The sequence below is a fragment of the Pygocentrus nattereri genome, chromosome 9, assembly GCF_015220715.1.
Source record: "Pygocentrus nattereri isolate fPygNat1 chromosome 9, fPygNat1.pri, whole genome shotgun sequence".
In the NCBI taxonomy this organism is placed as follows: domain Eukaryota; kingdom Metazoa; phylum Chordata; class Actinopteri; order Characiformes; family Serrasalmidae; genus Pygocentrus; species Pygocentrus nattereri.
In genome coordinates this window covers 37,455,784-37,479,356 of record NC_051219.1, presented here as the reverse complement: position 1 = coordinate 37,479,356, position 23,573 = coordinate 37,455,784, and the positions used below count along the sequence as shown (strand labels likewise).

Sequence of the window (23,573 nt, the reverse complement as noted above, 5' to 3'; positions counted from 1 at the left end):
AATTTGTGATTAACCGTGACAAGAAAAAGATTTAAAAGATTTCCTTGGCTATTATACAGCTGCAAACATTTCGAAACATTTTAGGCTGCTCACAAAAACAAGTGGCATGTTCCAAAGCAGCTTGTCTCATTAAGGTATCCTTAAAATTACAATTAAAATAGGGTTTCCATTATTGAATCCTTTGAAAAGTGAATCATAAGGTATGGATCCAAGTGATAAATAATATATTACTGAAATAAACTTTTCAAAATCCCTCATATTATGTCACTACAGAGATATTAAAGGCTTTACTGGCTTAAGTTTTCAGATATGAAAAATATAACTATTACCAAGAACACTGGCACACACTGGAAGAAAAGTACAGGCTCAAGGCCTCAAAGCCTCTCAAGGCCTTTTCAAAGTATCTGCTATTATGCCTCTACTATGAATAAAGCTGAGAAGCAGATGCTCAGTACTGATGTCTTATAAACAGACTGTCAGCAAAGTCACCTCTAAGTGACTTTCAAAAGAAGATTATAGTGGAACTTATCCACTTAAATCAAATTATCAGTGAGTATGGGGGGCTTAGAAAACCAGTCATGAATTTTTAACTAGGCTGGAAAAGATAGGGTTACACGGAGGGGGATCTGTTGACTAGCCAGTGAAGGTGAACTGGCCACCTGCTGACTGGACTGAGTGACATGCTGAGTTTGTATGCAGTTCTGAGTAACCATTTCATATAGATGACTCAGTCCCGATCTGACTCTGTTTCATATGAACCATAGAAATAATATTACATGCATTAAACGCTGCATTTACATTATTGTTAGGCTACAACTTGATAGCATGGAACAGAAGCAGGCATAGTGGCAATGTTCAATGTGAAATTTCAGCACTGCCTTGGCTTTAATACAGTAAACACACTTCATTACTGTAGCAAAGAGGATACCATAATAAATAAACAAAATAACTCCTACAGCACCATCCAGTACGGTGGGTGCTTTTCAGCTAGTAAATAATGATGCCAGAGAACCTTGGCTGCAACTCTAGAATGGCGAGACGCTCACGCACATCTTTGTTTCTCTTTAATTATGGAGGATAGCAAATAGTGGATCATTTCAAACAGAGGCTCTGGTGCAGCAATATTGGCCGACATATTTCTGGAATTAATTAACTCTGCTTGTTCATAAAATACATTTATATATATATATATATATATATATATATAATAATCGCCACTATGCTGATAATACATTATAGATTGGATGATACACATTTTAAAAAGGTAATAAAAATAATGAGATGTTAATATTAAGTTATATGTAAATATGTGCCGATGGAACATTGTTGCTGCTTTGATGTCCATATTTCCCAAGATATTCCAACTCCTCACAATTCCTCCACTTCATGTGAAGTATTAAACCTAGTGTTTTATGGGAAAATAGCAAGGTGATTTAGGAAAGTGTAAAGCTCTAAAAACCTGCTTGCGAGCTAAAAATGAAAAATATGTTTCACCTGATTAACACACGCTGGGAAAGTTTACCATTTCAGAAATCATTGACAAAAGTGCCGTGCAGCTACAGCCTCTTCAGCATGAGTGACGGTGTCTAAAGCTAGCGACTTTAGTTTTGAACTGCGGCTACAATCACAGTCAAACATCAAACACTGAGTTGGTAAGTAATCTCAAATAGACTTGGCTTATATAAGCTTACATCACTCGTTAGCTACATGTCTTGGCTGACCAGCTACATTTGAGGTAAATTGGACAACCACTTTAATGGCACATCCTCATCATCACAGCCACAGTGGTGGAATGTATCTAAAGGCTAAGGCCACACAATAATAACACGCCATCTTCAGTGATCAAGAACGTTGCAACATACTCACCTGCACCCTCCCATCAATACACACAGGTATGCAAACACATCAGCTGACTGTGCTGAATTGTAATAATACCAAACTCAAAATAAACTACCATACAACATCAAGCAGCTCACATTTCCCATCCAAGTAATGCAGGTGAGTAGGCTGTCATTAGACAGCATCATTAACCAGATCCAATTTCAAACAGAAAACAGAGCAATCAAAGGAATGCCGCCATCATCCTGAGTGGGATGGGGAAGTTCATAAATCAGTCTCAACGTCACTGTCCCCACACAGCACCAAACAACACGTCAGCCACACAAACAGCCCTGTGACTAACTGCAGCTGGTCAGTGACAGCATGCCTGTCTGTAGTGATAAATGACCAGTGGGTCATGGAGAGGCCCTTTCCTGGGCTGCTGAGATGAATCGCGGCTTGTGCCCACAACTCACACGAGGCACCATACACCCTATGTGGCATACATTATGATCCAGTGCATAAATCACATCATGTACGAATGTGCAACATCTGAATGATCATAAAGGCTTCATTAGCAGGCTGTATTAGTCCTGGTGGGGTGGGAGAGGGGTCTATGCTGTCTTAACAGGGAATGTTCTTCTGACAGAGGTATTCCATGTATAGTTTCTCAACTATGAGATGAAGGAGGAAAATGAATCCCTTCATCACCCCCTCAACCCACTCTTGCCTCTGGAGAGTGCAGCAGGCATCCGTGTTTTGACCCCGCCAAATCCCACAACTGCCACACATCAGTGGAAGAAGGACCATGCAGCAGGTAAATAATCTGCATGAAGCTGGCACTCAGTGTGATCAGAAAACAAATAAAAGTATGTATCATTCATATTGTGTTAGTAGTACTGATGTGTGCCGTAAAATCACTTATGCGCTGGGGAGATTTTAAGAAATGAAACATGCTGTAAGGAGGGATGCAGGATATAATGATAGGCTATGTTTTATATATTGATAAACTGTAAAATGTCAAAATTGCAATGGCTAATTACAACTGATTACTTATTATTCTATTTTTTAACTCGCGCATCCACATACTCACCAGTGGTGAAAAGTCAAGTCACCTTTCTTCAGATCACCTTTAAAAGCACATAATGTAACTTACTGGGTTGAATTCTGACAGCAAACCAACTCGGCACAAACTATATTTTTGTTAGTTAGATATTTAGCTTTTTAATCCAAACACAAGGACATTCAAGGCTGCTCAGATCTAACATCTGGCATTTCAGATACAGAGACAGATGAGAGACTGGATATCTGTTGACCGAGATAATAACGACGATAGAGGTAAGACCAATATGATTTTGCTCAGCTACATGTTTTCATCGTTACTTTGTTTCATTCATGTTTTTTTCCCCCACTAACTCAAGCTCCATCACAAGTGAAGTAATGTCGATCTCATTCAGGTCAGTGATGCATCAGCTCCAGTGTTTGATACAAAGTTCATTTATACAGATTTATAGAGATGATACTAGACATATTAGCCTGTTGTCTCTGTGGACAGCTTTGTCTCAGATATGCTGTGGCAAAACAAGAGACTGAGGATGCTTTCAACTTCACCTTGAGGTTCGGCAGCCAAAAAATGAACTCGCAGGAAACTTTATATATATATATATATACATATACATATACATATATACATATTACCTAATATAGTGCAGATAACTTACTTTCATTCTTTTAGAACACATGAGATGTACAGCCTTCAGCTTAAATAGCCTTGTAACAGGTCTGTCGTTACTTGAAGATAATTGTGAACATTGTTGGTTGTTGTAGCCAGTTAAATCCACACACCTGGTCTTTTTTTAGGAATCTATTCACATATGGTTGTAATACAAAGAGCGCCTGCTAGATAATTAAATGTCTGCATAAAGTAATGTAAAATACTGAATTATTAAATTTAAATTATTTTTAAAAATTATTTATTAAATTGGTATCAATCACCATAAAGTACTGCCAATTATCGTACCAACAAATTCTGTTTCAGTGTGTTTTTTTCTTCCTGGGATGTTGCGTGTTATATGTCATTATATTCAGTATTGTGTGTTCTGTACTGTGACTGTATTTAGAACATCTGTCTATTCTTGTTTATCCTTACATGGTCATGTCTGTCACACCTGTCACTCGTCATGTATAGGCTGAGCCTCTTCTTGGGATCAGTCCTGCTATAAAACTGCATCAGTCCAGCGTCTTACGGGCTGGCTAGGTGTCTGGTACCCGCACGTAAACAAATAAACTTCCCTTCTCCAGACATACGGCTGGTCCCCTGGTTAAGTTAAATATTATTCAATTAAATAATATTCAGTTAAGTATTACACAAACTACAGTTTATGTAACTTGGGTAAGGGATAAGCAGACGTATAACTCAATTAACTTACCCTTAATACAGGGACTTTATGTGTACAATTACACTCTCAGAAAAAAAGGTACGACACTCTCACTGTGGTGGTACCCTCAAGGGTCAATCTCAGTAGCTTTAGTCAGGGAACATAACTGTACCAGAACCCAGTGAAATTATATTTTCTAAGTTGTATTGATTCCACACCCCCCGTCTCGCCTCCAGGCTTTTTTTTTAATGCTCTGATTTAAAACATTTGCTTATGAAAAGGTACAAACATCTACTTTTCCACTAGGAAAAACTCATGTAAGGTACACCATTGGACCTTAAAACCACTGTTGTACCTTTGAGGGTACACTTATATTGTTTGTACCCTGATGAATGAATTATGTACCTGCATGGTTCGTTTATTTCTAACAGTGTACATTACATGTGCAGGAACAAAACTGTGAACTTTAAACTGAGCATAATATTGAGCTTCAGGCTAAAACAAACTTTAGTTTTTGAACATATCCCTGCTGAAAAAACACATAGAAACCATTAAGTGTTTCTTTTGGTCTCTGATGTTTCTGTAATGTGTTTTGGCTTATGGTTTAACTGGCTACCAGTGGTTGATTTGTATATTAGTGACAGTATCATTTCCTGAATGGTAATGTGCAGAGCAACACATGCAATCAGCACAAACAGCCGTTTACATCAGAGACATGATTTGATGTGAAATATGATTGGGACGCTTGTGAAGCTTAACTTTCCTATAAGGACTTTGTTTACATTGCACCATCACGCTGTCCCACAGGCTTCATAGTTTCTCCAGTGTCATGGTCTGCTCCTTGAGTCCCATTACAAATATTGATGAAATAATAAAAACATATGATTTACATTTTACATTTTTCCTCTATAATCAACACTGCTACATAGCTCACCAGAGTAATCGTAGTGAACTTAACCAAGAGCACATGGGTTTTACGCATCCTCTGTGGCAGACAAACATCCAGCAGAGTGAATGTTCTGAGCACAGTGCCCTCAGGAGAGCAGAGCTTGCCAGTGACTCTGTATGTAGAGTGCTGGGTCTAACTGTTGGCACTGGTTAATGGACATCTGGCAGATCCTTTACTGTACAGTTTAAATAGGCACCTTAACACACCGCCCACCTATACATGAGCTCTGCCACCACAGCGAGGTCAAACCTGCTGTATATACAGTCATATACATCAGACCATGTGCGTTTAGATTAAGGCAGGTGAGCATAGCAGAATATTCATTTCCTTACTGTCAGTGCTGTGTGTATTTAAAACAAAGCTCATTGCCGTTCCCAGAGACGCTGTAATACGTATGTTTCAGCATCTTAAACTGGAAATTCAACCTCACGTATTCAGTCTAAACTCCAACCTCAAACTCATTAGGTCTGAATTTTTTTTTATTCAGTCCAAGCTTCTATCTCAGAACAGATGCTATGAAATAACTATGTTATGTTACATTATGTTATGGTAGAGCAGAAATCCAAAGGGTGCATAATTCCTTCAAAAGCTTAAAGATCTGTAGACAGCAGGCATGAACTCATGAGCATAATGAAAAAGTCTGAGCTGGTTCAGGTAGAAAACTCACACATACCCATGCACACTAACAGAAGGACCATTCAACACAAACAATAAGCCCTGCATGCCCAGGAAGCTAAGCTGAGAGTGAAATAATCTAATATTGTACCTAAGAGCTCAGAGACAGGCCTGCTTTCACTCACGCACGGACGCACACACAAGCTATGTACTTGCATGTTTTTCATGTACAGTACTTAGCAAAAGTCAGAGACCACATTTATTCCAGTCCAAATGGCCATTACGTCAAATATACTTATTTGTGAGGTCATTCGATACATGTCAAAGAAAAAGGACAAAAAAAAAACAGGAGGTCCCAATCTGGAGATCTGTAAAATGGTACACAGAAATCAGAATCTTAACAACCATCAAGGCCTATTAGACCAATAAACTATCACATCAGATAAACAGAACTTAAATCTTTGAGAGAGAGGAGAAAATTAAGCTCCACTCTTGCTTCAGACCTGAAACAATCCACAGCTGTTTTTGTCCATCCTTCCACTGAGAGAAGACTCAGCTCGATGGGTCTGAGAGGATATACAGCTGATGAGAAGCCCTGACTGAGGAAAAGAAATAGACAAAAAAGGAGAAAATTTGCAAGTCAAACCAAGAAGCTGCTGCTGTTCTCAGAACAATGGACTGACCATCTCATAGGCCAGACCTCAACATCACTGAATGTGTTTGGGATTATGAGAAGCAGAAAATGCAACCAACCTCTAAGACTGAACTTTGGAGGTGCGGAAAAACATTACTGCAAATTTCTTTGAAAAACTGAAAGGACGTCTCCCAAAAAGAATGAAAACAGGATGGACATACTAAGTACTTAAAAATGTAACTGCATGTAGTTGTTGAGACTTAAATACAATTTTCTGCTTTTTTTTTCCCCTACAATGCTGAAAAATGAATACCCTGTTCTCAATGGCGATTTTGACTGGGATTGAAATATATTCCGGATAATCTCTGATTTTTCGAGAGGGATGGTGGTGCTGTAAGAAAGTTGTTAAGAATGATGAAAAATGAGTAGGAGTCTTAGTAGGAGCTTTGAAGAGCTATGCCTCCTCCACAAAGCACAGAGACCACCCAATCAGGAATGCCTCAACATCCCATCAGCGTGTGTAGGCTCAGTCTCACAGCCACCTCTTTCCTTCATGTACGGAATCTACTCAACAGCTCCTGGACTAGGTTAGCTTAAAGCTCCCTCTGTGTAAATTCCATATCATTTGTGACGCTTATTAGTAGTAAAAGTTCAAAAGTCCAGTTTCATGATGCATAAAGCTGCTACCTCATGCATTCTTTTCACACTGTTTGGTCTCCAGTAGCATAGATGTCTCTGCCTGACTATTCTGAAATAAGCAAAAGGGGCAAATATTTATTTATTTATTTTTAACCGAATGATTCTTTTAAGTGCACGTTTCATTGATAGTTCTCAATGAACATCCATCAGCTTTTCTGTCCTACACTACACCTATCCGGAATTCCTGCTCCAGTGCCCAGAGCCTTCATGTGTCGGATCCATGAGCTCGTGTCAGACAGACAGTGGGGGTCTTGCGTAATGCTGGCACAAGTCCGTCGCCATCCAGCCAGACTGAACAGACTCTACTGTTTACAGCTGAGGGAGCGTCAGGCAGCAACTGTAGGCAGTCTTACGCCTTTATATAATCACCTCTTCAGCTCTCGCTCTGCCTCCTCTAGCAAGGCATGCACTTACACAATTCCCTCACCAACTCTCACACTCTCATCCCTTCTCTTTCCCTTTCTTTCTCTACTCCTACAGTTGGATGTGAGAGGCAGGGATGCGAGGGCAGCTTCTGATCATTAATTCACCGAGCTCTAAGCAGAAGGAGAGAGGGAGAAGCGCCGGGCCAAGGGCTTTGGCCTGATGGCCTAGAGATACAAGCCACTCAAAGAGAAAAACCTCTGCAGGGTGCACTTACAAATCGCACTGGCATTTGGGGATAGAGCATTATGGCTGCACCCCTCAAGGGGGCTCTCATCTGAGACCGAAACAGACATAGATCAAATATGCTGTCCGCTCAACGGCTTTCAAATGCCATAGATACCTTTGTGATATTTCAGCTGCACGTGGACGAAAAAGTTCCGCATCAATGAACACTTGATGTTATCATTTGGCTCGTTCTAAGTAAACCCATAATGCGGTCGGGCCAGCACTGTGCCTATGGCTGCTTCTTAATTCTTAATGAGAGTAAAGAGCTCAGATTTAATCAGCAGCAAATTCAAGATGTTGTTCCATATAATACATATAAAACATATATAAGCAATTTATTTTACATTAAAGCTAACATTAACAAGCTAAAGTGGGCATGGGACATGGGAATTCCAGGCCGATTTTTTTTTTAATGTACATGTTGGACGATATTTGTTATGTTTATATATAAAAAAACAAATCTAAAATGTAGAAATTGGGGCACTGAAGTGCCATTGGATTATATCATGTTTATTTGTGTAGGGTTACAAATGCACTACACTTTCAGAAATAAAGGTACTAAACTTTCACTGGGGCAGCCCCCCTCTAGTCACTGGGAGGATACTCTCAAGGGTACCATCTCAGTGCCTTTAGTGATGGAATATAGTTTAGTGATGGAATATAGAATATAGTTGTTTTGACTCCACACACCCCATCCTGTCCCCAGGATTTTTATTTTATCGTTCTGTTTTAAAACATTAAGTTATGGAAGGTACAAATATGTATTTTTACACTGGGAAAAACTCATTCAAGGTTCACAAGTGGGCCTTGAAACCACTGTAGTACCTTTCAGGGAACATTTACTCTGTTTGCACCTTGACAAACGAAAAATGTACCAGCACAGAACCTATAGCATCCCAGCATACTAAACATGAATATGTAATCATATATAGGTTTGAAATATGTCATTGTGCATTTCTACTTCTATGCTAAAAATCAATTCGTTATCTTTCAAAAATGACAGTTAATGTGGTTTAAAACATCTAGATTGTGTTATATAACAGCAATTTTTGTGGAAAGTAACTTAATATCTCAATATAAACACCAGTTGAAGTGAAACACAAGCATTTCAGGGACAGTAAATCTCAACTACTACATGAAACACACCTGCTTTGGTGGAAAAAAGAGAGAAAAGGCTACAGACGTGACTGGTATACATTAATATGCAATGAGAATGCACTTTTCATTACAGCTAAAAGACACTTCATTACAAACAATAAAAAGCTTCTCATGAGCTAAAAAAGTATTGTAATATGTGACATGACATTTTTCATTTATCACCCTAAAAACCTAATTACAAGGGCATCAATTAGATATGAAAGTATAGGAGGCAAAACCATTTAGAAGAACAGCGCAGTCAGAGACAGCATTTCAGAGGAAGGCTGGTGTTCAGTTACACATTAGGATAATAGGAAAGTGGGATGTACAGTACATTATCTTAGGTTCTTACAAAGTGCTTTTGATGTGCCATTATCCAAACTGCAGTGTGGAAGGATAGGAGTACTAATAAATTTACTGTAGCACACACACACACACACACACACACACACACACACACACACACTGCACACATCTCTGGTGGAGAGCGGATGAGTATATGCAGGAAACACTCATAGGAGTATAAGACACAGTACAATCAAAGCTGAAAACCTGAGTGCTTTTTGAGGCTGGCCTCCTTAGGTTGCAGTTGACTTTTGAATTCTGAATTATTTATTCTGTTTTATGAAGTGGGGAAGCACAAGGACACAAAATAATTTAGTGTTGCTGCTTGTACTCCGTAGATACATGAGGATAAGATTAAACATTATTTTGATGGTCCCCTATAGCTCATCTACAATTATCTACATATCACTGTTGTTGGAACAAAACCTTGTATCTCCATTTTGTTGATTTTTTAGTTTTTGACATAATTTGAAAATGCCTCCTGTAAAGGTTACCATTTTGGATCTGACAGAAGCAATATTTCACAGATTATCACCAGCATTACAGTTAAAGTTGGGGTTAGAGTGAACTTCAGGGTTAGGGGAAAATAGCATGCATCGATAATGGACCATCAAAGTAAGGTGGAGCAGTGGGCAATGGAGCTCTTGCACATCTGTACCAAAACTTTCCAAAATAAATATCAACCAGAAACAGTTAGTCAGCTATCTTAATGTGTGATGACTCAAGCTGATTGCACTTCTGCTCATCTCTCTGGAAAAGAAGAGAACCTGAGCTGATTCACTCCACCTCTCACATTTTTAAAAAGAGGACCAGTAAAAGCACATCACACAACTACAGCATTCTCCCATACAACAGCGCAACATATAAACCCTCCTTTTCACTGTACCTTCATACGTATTTACATGCAAGAATGCTGCTCTGCACACCTCCTTTACCTATACTTCTCTAACCCACACTTCATGCTGGCCCTTTATCTTACCTATACTTCATGCCGGTCCTCATGCAGTGGTCACTAGAGGAGGGCACGTTCTGCACAGACAGTTGTCCCAGGCTGCGGGCCACCATGGCCACAGCGCGGAACTTGCTCTTGGTGCCTAGGCTGGGGCTGCTGGCGTTCTGCCGGTTCAGCCGGTCCTCCGTACTGCGGCTCACAGCCCGGTGGTCCGTACACACAAACGACACCTGCATGCTGCTGATGAGGACCAGCGGGTAGCCTTAAAGCAGCAAAGGGCAAAAGGGAGCTTGAGACAGCTGCAAAAACCTCCCCACAGAGGGCACAACAGGGGCACAGGATGTTCACACTTAGAGGATGAACAGGAGCATGTAGGGTTGGAAGAAAGTAAGGAATCTCCTCCTTTCAACAGAGTTCTGGTTCTTCTCAATTCACTCTCAGAAAAGGTGTAAGAAGTCCAAGGGGTCTCCTTTTCTTAGGAGTTTTCTGTGATTCTCAGCAGCCACAAGTGGGTACAGTCATGCAGTGAAGTGGTTTGATAGGTCTGCCCTTCTTAGGTTTTTGGTCGTTATCAGTTGCCACTGTCAGAAGCAGTCATGGAGGTATAAAATGTCCAAGGAAGCTTTTCAAGTTCAAGATTTTTGGTCCTTCTCAGCCCACTTTCAGAGGAGTCCACGAAGGTACAAGACGGATCTGACGTCTCTCAAGCTGGTAAGAAGACACGGCGCTCTCTCCAATACACAGCTGGTCAGAAGTGTGGTTAGTCTATGTGAGTTTGTGTCCCCATGTGGTTTGTCTGCAATCGTCTCTCAGAGTGTGTTCTGCAGGCTATGTGAGAGTGAATCCCTGTGCTCTGGGCTCCAGGGAAGCAGCAGGCTGTGAAGCGGTGAACCCCCGCCGACACCAATCGCATCAGCAGGCTGTTTTGCAAAGAAAACTCCACATCCTATCACGTCACACTACAAACTCTTCACGCTTCACTGTGCTCTCCTAGCAAAGCCAGGCTCTTCTTCACTCCTGTCACTCCCTCCGAAGGAACTCCCCCTTTTTCATTTAGTCTCCCTCCTGCTTCTTCCCTGTCTTTTAGCCTCTCTCTGTTTCTCACCCTGACAGCTTCCAGCTTGGATTACCACTCAATAATGTTGGTCCACGGCACATGGAACAGAGTGAAGAGAAAGAGAGAGACACAGAGAGAGAGAGAGAGAGAGAGAGAGAGGGAGAGGGAGAGGGAGAGAGAGAATGGGAGTGAGAAAGTGGAGAAAGAACATAAGAGCAGAAAAAGAGGGATGTGAGCAAAAGAGACAGAGTGGGAAGGACCAAGCTCCAGCTATTCTGTGAGATCAGCTCGTACCTGATATGCCACAGTGCCTACGCATGACAGAGCGACTACAGTTGCCGGAGAACACACACGTGCCTGGATTCTCCCTGCTTTTCACGTGCTGGTTACACAGCGCAATGGACAAACAGAATGAACAGCAGCTCAAACGGCGGAGCAAGAAAAAACAGATTATAAATGACCAGTGAACCATGTCATCAAACTTACTGTCACACACATTACTCCAGGTTTCTTATTCCAGTGGCAAATTTCTCCAAACATGCTCGGAATGCCTATTATTGACTTGGCGAAATAAATAGTGGAACAAGTGAAACCACATACGGCACATTATACAACTTGACCTGTATTAAAATTCAGCACAAATGAGTAAAGAACGCATAGTGCAAATTTTTTTTTCCCTCCTCTCTCTTCTGATCCTGCTGACCCTCATCATTATGATCTCACATTCATAACACAGCAGTCCTTCAGCTTGCTAAAAAGAAATAGCCATAGCCCATGAATATCCAATGTTTCCAGGCTTATTATTCTGCTCAATTAACATACAGTTTGGTTATAACCAGTGGGAAGTTCACAGACTATGAAATAAAAAGTGATTTTTGTTTTCCGTTTAGTTCACAAAGAACACAAATGCCAGACTGCTCAGTGCACTTTTAGGACATCTCATGTGCTTTTGATAAAGCATGGACTTTTATGGAATCCAAATACACCAGACATTACTTCAGTGAATTAAAAAAATGGATGGGCAGTCAGTCCTAAATTTAGCAGTACTCTGGTTTGTGTTCCCGGATTGAGCAAAGAAAAAATGTGGCTGGGGATCCAGATTTCTGGGAGTGTAAGTGACACCAAAAGCCGCTTCTATCGTCTCTCTTTAAATCTCTACAGAGGGTCTCTTGTGTGTGACACAAGTGGGATAAAAATTCTCATGCAGAATTTCCTATATTTGTAATCAGATTTATAAATATAATTATGTAAATAAATATAATTATATAAGCGACGAAATTGCTCAGTGCAGCAAATTTCATTGAAATGTATATATTTTTGCCTAACTGGCAAGTGCATGTGTGACTATGCCGTGGTTGACTGTGTGCATGTAATTTCTATAGCAACTTTTTATTCCAAATTTTGTTTTTCTTTTTTATTCCAAAAAAAAATTGATACAATAAAACTCACTGTTAAACATGCCCATGCTTAAGAGTGCTCTTGCTGTGGCTTCAGTGATCAAAAAGAACTAATATTTCAACAGTGAATGCAGCAGATATCAGAGATATCTAGTTATACAGATGGATTAATTCCAAGAATGCCAGTTTTTTACACATTAACAGCTAGCTGTGATTAGCACAAAAGCTGGCAAACTAGCAGGAAAGGTATGGTTCAGTGAACTAGGCTTGGTTAATGTTGCTGAACTCTATAAAGGTATGATATCATCTCATCTCATCAAAAATATCCATTTAAAGTAACAACCCAGAAGTCAAACGCCAGAAGGTGGTGATATAAAATATGACTACACATCTCTATTTCTGTTTATGGGAAGAAAAAAATAACTGAAGTCAGCCTTTAAGAACTTGAGTTCACTGAATCATCCCTCATATCCCGCTATACTGCCAGGGTTAGTATATGCCTGTGTATGTGTACACGTATGCGACAAGTGGCATGAAGCACTGACACTCAGTACATAATCTGGCACATGAATGACACATACCATCCGTCAGCCTCCGGAACCCACAGCTCCCGCTGTCAATCTACAGCAAGCTAATAAAACCAATGCACCCTGTCCTACAGTTCTCCAACACTCAAGATTACAGCTGGGTGTGCAGTCATGCCTAGATGAAAGAGAGCAAACTGGCAGCTTAGCTGAACAAACGGCAGGACCTGAATGACACTGCGACACACCCTTGGCTCAGAAAGAGGGGAATGGTAGAAATTATAAGTACAAATCTTGAAGAGGGTCATCAGGTCTGGCTTTCAAAAAAGTTGAGATTTGATGTTACAGTAAAGAAGGCAATACATTAAATGTATACATTTGAACAGCTGCTCTTCATTTTTAATTCAAATGTGTGCCATATAGAGAGCACTGTGTACTAAAATGAAGAATTAAGAAGGTAGAAATTGCTATATGTAGTAAGAATGGTAAAGTGCTATATTTGGTTTGCATGCAAAAGTTGGGCACTGGCAGTCAGCGGGCCAGCTGTCAGATTTTCTGTCAAATGTACAACAGGTAGAATCACAGCATGACACACAGTATGCACCCACCAAAGATAACACTGGCCTTTTGTAAACTACCAGTTGGTACAATATACAATTTTACACAGGAAGTATGCACCCCAAAAAAAAAAAAAGTCACCTTGCGTGTTTAAGGTGGTAGTAAATTCAGGGTCTTGTAGATGGCATTGCACGAGGATGATCAGGCTATAAATACCTGCGGGGTGTGAGATGGGATTCATAGACTGAGAAAAGGTGGTACATTGCAGTGAATGTCTCATGCAATGCGTGGAAAATAGGTCGCAAAGCAGATGTTAATGATACACAAAAAGGAGTGATTACATTTGGGTGTCCCGAAGGCCACATATTGAAGGAATGTAATGTGGAGCGATGATGAGACAGATGCATACGCAGAGAAAAGCACGATTTATTATGGGCAAATCCAAAATCAGGGTCTAGATAGTCCATGGTCAAAGAACCAACACGAACAGATCGGGGAACAGACATAATAAACAGCGAAACAGACTAGACCACAGAAAACAATACATCCAGAACATACAGCACAAAGACCAACAACCACAAAAGGGCAAACACAGGGCTTAAATATAAAAGGGCTAACAAGGGATGAAACACAGGTGGGAACAATCAGGGGCAGGTCTGAAAACAAGGGGGCCGAACTTGGAGGATAAAGGCAACAAATGCACGTGGAAAATCAAAACACAACACAAACACATGGACAGGACTGGGAGGGGCCAATCGTGACAAGGAAGTAACTAAATTTGCAGATGTATCAAAGCATACGGTCATACGGGTCGACCAACAGTGGCAAGAATCCAAGTCTACAGGAAATTCTCATCAGAATCGTGGCCGACAGACGAAACTGACGGACAGGGACTGTCAGCGTGTTTCATAGCTTCATGGCAACAAATACGACGCCGAGGATGGCATTCACAAAATCTGGCCGTCCTTCGCAATTCTATGATGCAAGAGTGGCTGAACTTTTTTTTTTTTTGCATTGTTCTTCTTGTGTGGTACGTGGTGCCGTTTAGATGGCCACAGTCGTCTGTTTCCTTCATTGGACTAAAAAGATTAAAATCAGGTTAAAGAGAAGTATATTTGCTAAAACGAATTTACTACTTAAGCTTTTAGGCTTCCAAATGTTGGAATATCATCACCCCGTGAGCTTATAATGATGCATTGACAGAGAAACAGAAACAGAGATGCCATCAGCAGATGAGGTACAATTTAATCCCGGTTTGCAGATGAGTCAGAGACAAGCTTGGCAGTAGTGCAGAAATGCACATGGCAGAAAGAGTGGAAGAGAGGATGAAACGGAGGAGAAGCATCCAGAGTGCCTGTGCTTTCAGCACACAGATGGAACGAACACAACCACAGACCTTAGTTAAATTTTCTCTCTCTGTCTCAACATACTTACAGCCACACTTGAAGACTAATCAGCTGGACCCTGCCTCCTGCTAGATTGCAAACTGTTCTGTTGATCACAGCTACCCGTAAATGCGTAAACAAAGGTAACTGACACTGGAGACCATCTCCATTCTTGTTTGTGATTTGTGATCTGTGTGACTAGTAGCTGTCATTAATGTTAAGTCATTAACAGAAGAGCAACAATCATCATTTATGACAGCAAGTCATTCATTGCTCCATTCACTGTATTGAAAAATGAATCCACTTTGTGATCGCTGCAGCCACAGAAAACAGAATAGTACAGCTGATGTTGCCAGGGCTTCTATTCTTAGCCAGCATACTCAGTGGTCAGCAATAAAGCGAGAGCTATATGATATGTGGACATGTGGACATGTGTTCACGTGAAGGTGATCCTGAGTATTTAACCTTGCAAATAACCATGTGACCTGTTTATGAAGCCGTTTACACCTTACATTCATGTGCGCTTTTGGTGAAAGGATCACGTTCAGATATCACTTTAATGTATAAAGCCAGGTGTCAAGACCTCCAGGACAAACTGTGAGTGGATTATGATCAAATCACTCATACCACATTTGGAGATGGTCAGAGACTCATCTTGACCACATTTAACACAAGTGGAAATGGAATGCATTTTCGTTTTGTTATATATACAATTACATGAGCGGAAATCTGCTGAGCGCTGACTCACAGATGAAGGAGAAAACAATGAAACGAAACATGGAGGACATGCGAGAGTGAAGTTAGCCCCAAACTATGTGCCTTCATGCACTCCAAGCCAAAGAAAAGAGTAAAACAAACAGAAACGTGGAGATGCATTTTAGTGAAAAGTGTAAGATTCCATCTAAAATTGATCCAGATACAATCCAGACATATAAATGCAAGGTTTAACACAAGAGCCACGTTCACACAAGAGCCTGTTTTCAATATTCTCTATAGGGCTAACGGTACATCAAACACCTCATGAATAAGGACACAAGAGCTTGGATTTAAACATCAGCACAGCCCAATAAATGAGCATTTACTGAAGCATCAACCTGAGCAGGGACCAGAGACAGGGCCAATTTGAGTCAACTGACTAATTGTAAGAGCTGTGCTCTCCACTGAATGGGTACATGAGGAGAGACTTGACCTTTCTAATTGAGAATGGAGTGATGAAGATTGGTAGGACAGGAAAAAGGCTAAAAGCTGATGATGCTCACTCAGACCCAGCCTAGTACAGTTGCACTGCTGAGAGGACACTGGACTAGAACTAATCAATGGGGCCCTCCACATTAACCATGAGCTAGAACATGAAACCCAAAGCACAGCAACACAGAGTTCTGTTTTCATTTCCCCTGTCTAAGCTTAGAGCACTCAAAGCCCAGCACCACGTGCCACTGTGTCCTTGCACAGGCAAGAGTGCGCCTCCCCTGGGTGGGCTATAGTGGAGCTCAGAGCATTCAAATCCAGAGGAACCTGAGCCACTTCTCAATGTCATTACCAGCAAACTCCCGATCCTGACTGACTGTGATATATCTGACCTTGTTGGCATGAAGACTAAGCTGACTCCACACAAAACGGCTCTAAAGTACACCAACATGCCAGTTTAATGGGTACTTTTACTTCTTCACCATTTTATCACTCACTTACCATATAGTGCCATATAGCATCATACATGTTTATCATTAAGGGCGGCACGGTGGCGTGGTGGGTAGCGCTGTCGCCTCACAGCAAGGAGGGCCTGGGTTCGATTCCCCGGCCGGGTGACCTGGGTCCTCTCTGTGTGGAGTTTGCATGTTCTCCCCGTGTCTGCGTGGGTTTCCTCCGGGTTCTCCGGTTTCCTCCCACAGTCCAAAGACATGCAGTCAGGCCAATTGGACATGCTAAATTACCCCTGGGTGTGAATGTATGAGTGACTGTCTGTGTCTGTCTGTCTGCCCTGCGATGGACTGGCGACCTGTCCAGGGTGTATCCTGCCTTCCTGGGATAGGGATAGGCTGGGATAGGCTCCAGCATCCCCCCGCGACCCTGACTGAGAAGCGGCTTAGAAAATGGATGGATGGATGGATGGATGTTTATCATTGGTATAAAATTATTAACTGTAGTCCATCTGTTGCTAGGTACAGTTTTGTCTGCCATCCTCTCTACCATCTTGTCCATCAACAATGGATATGGTAAATGGTGGGTACTAACAGTGTCAAATTCTAAGACTTTACAAATCATTTTAATGGTAGAGAAAATTAGAACAATGATTGAAAACATCGTTTTATTTTTTATTTATTATTGGATGCATCAACGCTGGTCAGCATAGATGCGTTCAAGCTGTTTGAGTAGCAGCAAACCAATAGTAAAGATGTTAGCCACAGTCACGGTTTCTATGAGACATCGGGCAAAAGCGATTTTTGTAATCACTGTTCCAAATATGTCAAGAGGGACTCCCAAAGACTTCTCTACGTCAGGTTTGATACAACATCCTGCTCTATATGCAGAATGCAGTATAACAGAGTATAACATAATATAAAATAATAGAATGCAATGCATTAGTTTACCATTCGGTCTCTGTTTGTCAAGGACATTGGATTTCATGGCACATATTGTAGCCTACGTATTGTAATCATTTCAGTAAGCTTATCTTATGAAAACCTTTTACATTAACCAAAAGATGTATTCACCCCAGTGTGTCCTAAATTTCAGCTTCCATTAAAAATTCTTATTTTAGTGGTGGGTGTACCTGACAAATGGCCAATTAGTGCATGAACAAGGTAGGTCTACCTATCACAGTGTTTCTGGCCCACAGCAAACAGATCAATATGTATAAAATAGGAGGCTGGCATGTACTGATCATCTAAGGGCCCAGACATATCAATGTAACGAAGGACAACTAGCGCCAACTAAGACAGATTGATGATGCCTTCCGTCAGCTCTCCCTCTCATCTCCTGTGAAAAAGAACAATCCATCACACTACAAAAACAACAACTAGTGTCCAACAAGCATGTACTTCTTTGAGAAAGGGAACAACTTACTATAGCAGTAGCTACATTGTTGTTAAAACTTTAAATGTTAAAACTGCAACACACAAAGTAACAAATATGTCGTTTCATTGTCTTACAAGCTTCATAATGTCCATGTTTAAGCTAAACAGAGTGTGAAAAGCGAACTTGTTAGCTCTGCGGGTGCAGGGTGGGTAAAAAGGCTACTTAAAGTGAGTGTGCATTAAACAGTTAAAATGCATGCTTGGTGCAAATTCATTACATGACAAACAATAAAAAACAAACTTCTCACATCTACACAATTCTACACTGTAATTTTGTCAGTTGTTACTGGACTTATCCTACACTTCTGTCAGAGCTCCTGCTTAGAGAGACGGGCTATCTTCAGCTGCTGCGTGCTGGGACACAGGTTTCAGAGTGCAATAATCTCCCATTGTTCCCTGCTTTTACCCTCACAGCACTTCAAACACCTCTCTTCCATTTAATCTGCCAACCCCCCTCCCCCCCAACCCCCTTCTTCACTTTGATTAGAAGCCCAACTCAGGACTGCACTTAAATAATCTGCAGCAAATCCCCCAGAGCCTCTCAGTCACTTCCTACCTCACAGGAGTGCTCTGTGTCTCCCAGTGTGAAAACACTCCAGTGAGGCTCTCTGCAGATTTGTGCATGTATAATATTATACACCTCTTCACCACCAGTACCAATGCAGCTTGTACTCTGCTCAGATCTACAGAGATGTAAGCTATTTCTAACTAACACAAGCCACCAATATGATGCATTAATGTATGACATAATTCTTTAGTGGAAGACTGTAGGTTCACGTAACTGCAAGACCTACAGCCATTTAAGTCAAAGACTCATGAGAATGCTAAGTTGTACTACAGTGAAGTTCCACAGGCTTTTTGCACTGGTTTGACAGAGCGAAAGTCAGAAATACAGCCTGACACTTGTAATAAGGCAAAGTTAGTTGTATTAGCTAGATCTAACTGTGGAGGGGTAGCCAAGCCACCTCTGGGGTTTAAGCACATAAGCAGCTAAACATAAGAGTAAGACACAAATTAGGTTTGAGAGTTAAAATGTACATTTAATTTGTATTTCGGTCAAACACACAGGAATATTCAATCAGAAAGAATATGCAGATCAGCTCCAAAGGAGCTACATCATAACTGCTTCTTAAAACTTTGTATTGTTGAAGCCCATGAGGTTACTTCAAAAGACTGGATTTCCTTAAGCTTCAGGATTCCAACGACATTAAAATACTGCATCACTAGAGGCACAGATGGGCTCGCACGACACACACACACACACACAAGGATACGGTGAGGAAGACTGTCAATAAAGTATGTAGAGCTAGCCCATAAATAAACATGTTTGGGATAAGCTGTTCTTCTCATTTATATCTCATTAGACTGTAACATCCCCTGCTCCCCATGCTCAACCAGGCAGAAAGACAGCCCGACACTTCTAATAAGGCAAAAACGAGGGCTGAATGGACAGCAGCAGGAGAACAACTGGCTTTCCTTTCAGAGTCTCTCCTGTACTATTACTCACAAAGTTGACGCGAATGTGATGGCAGTAGCTACGCATGCATTTTTAAACGACCACGTAGTTCATATCACATGATTTGTTTTCAGCAAAGAAAGAAAAACTGGGCGCATCCAAAATGTGAAAGCCTGAGTGTGCAGTCAGATGCCAGGTGTGGGGCGCAGCACCCAGCAAAGCAAAATGCAATTCCAGCAAGAAGGGCAGCTGCTGAGCCACAAAAGGTATGGGATTTGTTCTGTGAGCAAAACAAAAGGGAAGCAATAATCAACAAACAAAACTGAACACCCTAGGAAAAAACACAGTTCCATATGTTAGCTGACTCGTACAGATGCAGCAAATAAATCAAGGCAAAAGCAAATAAATAAATAAATAAATAAGCAAAGAGCTGTAAAGGTGCAAGCAAAGAGAATCTGGCATCTGTCCTGCCTCCATTACCCTTACATGTAATGTGCTTGGCTGTTATCCGCAGTGCTCGCACTGAGACCAGGCCTTGGTTTCTGCACAAATCAGTGCATTTTCCGGGCCAATTCCCAATTCGGGAGGGGGAAAAGTCCACATGAATTCAGGCCCAAAAATAGCATGCAGCACCCACTCTCAAGGGGCCAAGGAAATGGAGTAACAATGGTCGCTATATTACAGGATGGCCCTCCTGATTCAAGCTTAGAATGAGCGAGAAGCTTAATTCAACGCTGCAGAGCCCGAGGTAGAACACGCTCGCTTGCTTTGTCTCTCACACACACAAGCACACGCACACGCACACACACACACACACACACACACACACACACACACACACACACAGTTCCATCACAACAGCCACTAACCCCAGCAGCACAATGATGTCTCTCTCAGTAAAGCAAAATCTACTTCCTTTAAATTGAATCCATGCAAACCTTTCAGCGGGCACAACTGGAGGGGACAGCAGGAAACGGCTGGCGTTTTTAAAAACAGCAGAAAAGAACATTGCTTAGGAAGCTCCTGAGAGTACACACATGTGAAAGCATGGAAAAGATTGCCTATGTAGTGGCTGTGCAGAAAGCAAGACAATGCACATTTTCTTTGAATAATAACATATCATGATTTCTATATAGACCCATGACCAAAACATTGGATGGCCTAGGTCTATAGAAATGTGTTTTTGTTTTTCCATCCATCCATTTTCTAAGCCGCTTCTCCGTCAGGGTCGCGGGGGGATGCTGGAGCCTCTCCCAGCGGTCATCGGGCGGAAGGAAGGATACACCCTGGACAGGTCGCCAGTCCATCGCAGGGCAGACAGACAGACACAGACAATCACTCACACCCAGGGGCAATTTAGCATGTCCAATCGACTGCATGTCTTTGGACTGTGGGAGGAAACCGGAGAACCTGGAGGAAACCCATGCAGACACGGGGAGAACATGCAAACTCCACACAGAGAGGACCCCGGTCACCCGGCCGGGGAATCGAACCCAGGCCCTCCTCGCTGTGAGGCGACAGCGCTACCCACCGATCATTGTGATCATTAATCACAATTAATTAAATGGCAATTGAACATTAGCTAAGAGTGCATGATCACCTGATGATAGGCTTTCCAATAAAATAGGCCAAAATTAAGGCTGATGTTACAGCTCTCTCTATATCCGCAATGGACCTGTCTATGAAAAGCTAGTTTTAATCAGCAGAAACCTCGAAAATGAGCATGTTAAATTATTTAACAGTCACCAATGACTTACCTTTGTTACAGCTTGGCCCCCAAGGCTAATATGTTTATACTATTTTTTATACTATAAAGTCTATTTGTGATTTTCAACTGTTAAGAAATTTGACAACTGATTAAAGACAACTGATTGGCCTCAAAATTATGACTGAAATGCCTCTCAGCCAATCACAATTGTGCCTAAACATTCCTTCATCAGGCGAAGGAAGAACTTCTTAGATGAAACCTGCTGTGCTATATATGTATATATATATATATATATATATATATATATATATATATATATATATTTTTGGGTGGACATGTGATCCCTTGTTCCTATCGCCACCTCTGTAAAGACAACCAGGTCAGTATGTTTCTGTACATTGCATGATTTCACACCAAATGAATGATTGTTTACATCTCAAAGTTTTAATCATTCAGTATTTTTTAAAAATCTGTGGAATTCCTCTTTAGAATTTTCTACACTTTAATTTTTTTTTTACATTTTTGGAGCAGCTCACCAGTTTTCCTTCATCTTAGGCTTGTGCATATCACATCATCTGTGATCCAGGCTTAATTAGATGAGCTGAGCTGGCAATAGGATACCAGCCCTGTTAAGAAGCTGTCTCCACTTCGTGTAACCCCGGCCCAGTGAAGCATATCTGACTCACTGTGTTTGGTCTGCCTCTAGCCCTCTCTTGGCAGTGCTTACTGGACTGACTCAAAACCTATTTGCAGAATATGTTTCCAAAATCAGCCCAGTCGCTTGAATCAGAGGGGCTACATCAGGTGAGAAAGCATTTATATTTACAATATTTGTGAAATGCCATGCAGTGGGTGGTGGTCACCTTGAGATATTTCATTTTTATTCACTTTGGTGGGAAAACAACAATTATGTAAACCCACTGCTCAGATTCAAGCCTTAAGCCAAGTTTGATCTAGAACGCATTCTGTGGTGAGAAATACATCATTAACAAATTCAATTAAAATGTGAGGGTAAAAAGAGATGAAGCTGCAGCTTTAAACTGAGAAGCAAGTGTAGCAGCAAAACAAGATACAGCGCATCATCAGCTCAGCCATGATTCAGTACCAAGAGGGCGGAAAGGGAGAAAAGCCACAGATCTGCGCACCGCAGCTTATTAGATACTAATTATTATACTCCAGAGTAACTCAACAACTAGAAAACACTCTGTCTTAGGGTAAAACCAGCACTCAGCGCTAGTATCACTCTGGACTGCAGGGAAATTGACACAGACAAACAAGTTTGCCATTTTCTTACATAACCTCAAAAAAAAATAGCATTTGCTTTTCTGGGAGTCTACACAATAAGAAGAGATGCTGCGATCTAGTGGAAACTTCAGGAAACACATTAATGGTTTCTGATATAAAAGTATTTGAAATATCGTGTTACTTTAAAACACAGTAATCCTGACTGTTGTGTGTTCAAACTTAGGCATATGCAAACTTCTAAATGTTCCTTCAAAAAGGTACAACGGTGGTTTTAAGGTCCAATTGTGAGCCATAAATAAGACGTTTTTGTGAAAAGTTTGTATTTGTACCTTGCTATAACTTAATATTTTAAAACAGAACAAGAAAATATCACTTCAATGGATCATTGTACAGTTATGTTCTCTGACTAAAGGTACTGAGATGAATCCTTCAGGGTCCCACTCCTGTGGCAAGACGGGGGCCCCAGTGACAGGATAGTACTTTTATTTCTGTGAGTGTACAGTCCATTACTAATGTATTATGGTATGACTGTGCTGATAAAATATGGTAAAGGCCTACATATTTCTATATATTTATCTTTATATTTGTAAACACCCTCTGTTTTTAATCATAACTACTTCTGTGTTGCAAACTGGACATCATGTGATTAGCAGTAGCCCCTATGGTTAGTTTACAGAAGAAGGCAAAAACATTCTTTATGTGTAATGTAAGTCAACATAAAGTCATTTTATTCCAAGCAATTTGAGCTTGTATGTTTATACTACCTTACAGACAGAAGATGTATATTTTAAATGTACACAAACTATATAAATATCAATTTAAACCACTATGTTTTCCTGTTCACAGTAACCTTCCACATGTAGGGAACGTGGAGCTTGCAATGAGTGAAATATGATGAAAGAGGTGGCACTGAAATAGATTGGTTTAACACAGATGTCAGTTCTGGAGGCTATACAACTTCACTGTAAAACACACACACACACACACACAC

The 23,573-nt window shown here is 40.9% G+C and overlaps 1 protein-coding gene across 6 annotated transcripts in view; it reads right to left on the bottom strand.

The window, feature by feature from the left end:
• kcnab2b (potassium voltage-gated channel, shaker-related subfamily, beta member 2 b) overlaps positions 1-23,573 on the bottom strand; it is a 92,074-nt gene that overhangs the window by 30,493 nt on the left and 38,008 nt on the right. Inside the window, exon 1 of one of the 6 annotated variants that reach the window (XM_037541143.1) lies at positions 10,206-11,353. The exons of 4 other annotated variants lie outside the window; for them this stretch is intronic. In XM_037541143.1, the coding sequence (XP_037397040.1) occupies positions 10,206-10,414 (209 nt within the window). In that variant the 5' untranslated portion in view covers positions 10,415-11,353. Of the gene's footprint in view, positions 1-10,205; positions 11,354-23,573 lie in introns of those variants that run through there. One more of the 6 variants, XM_037541144.1, reaches the window with a different exon arrangement.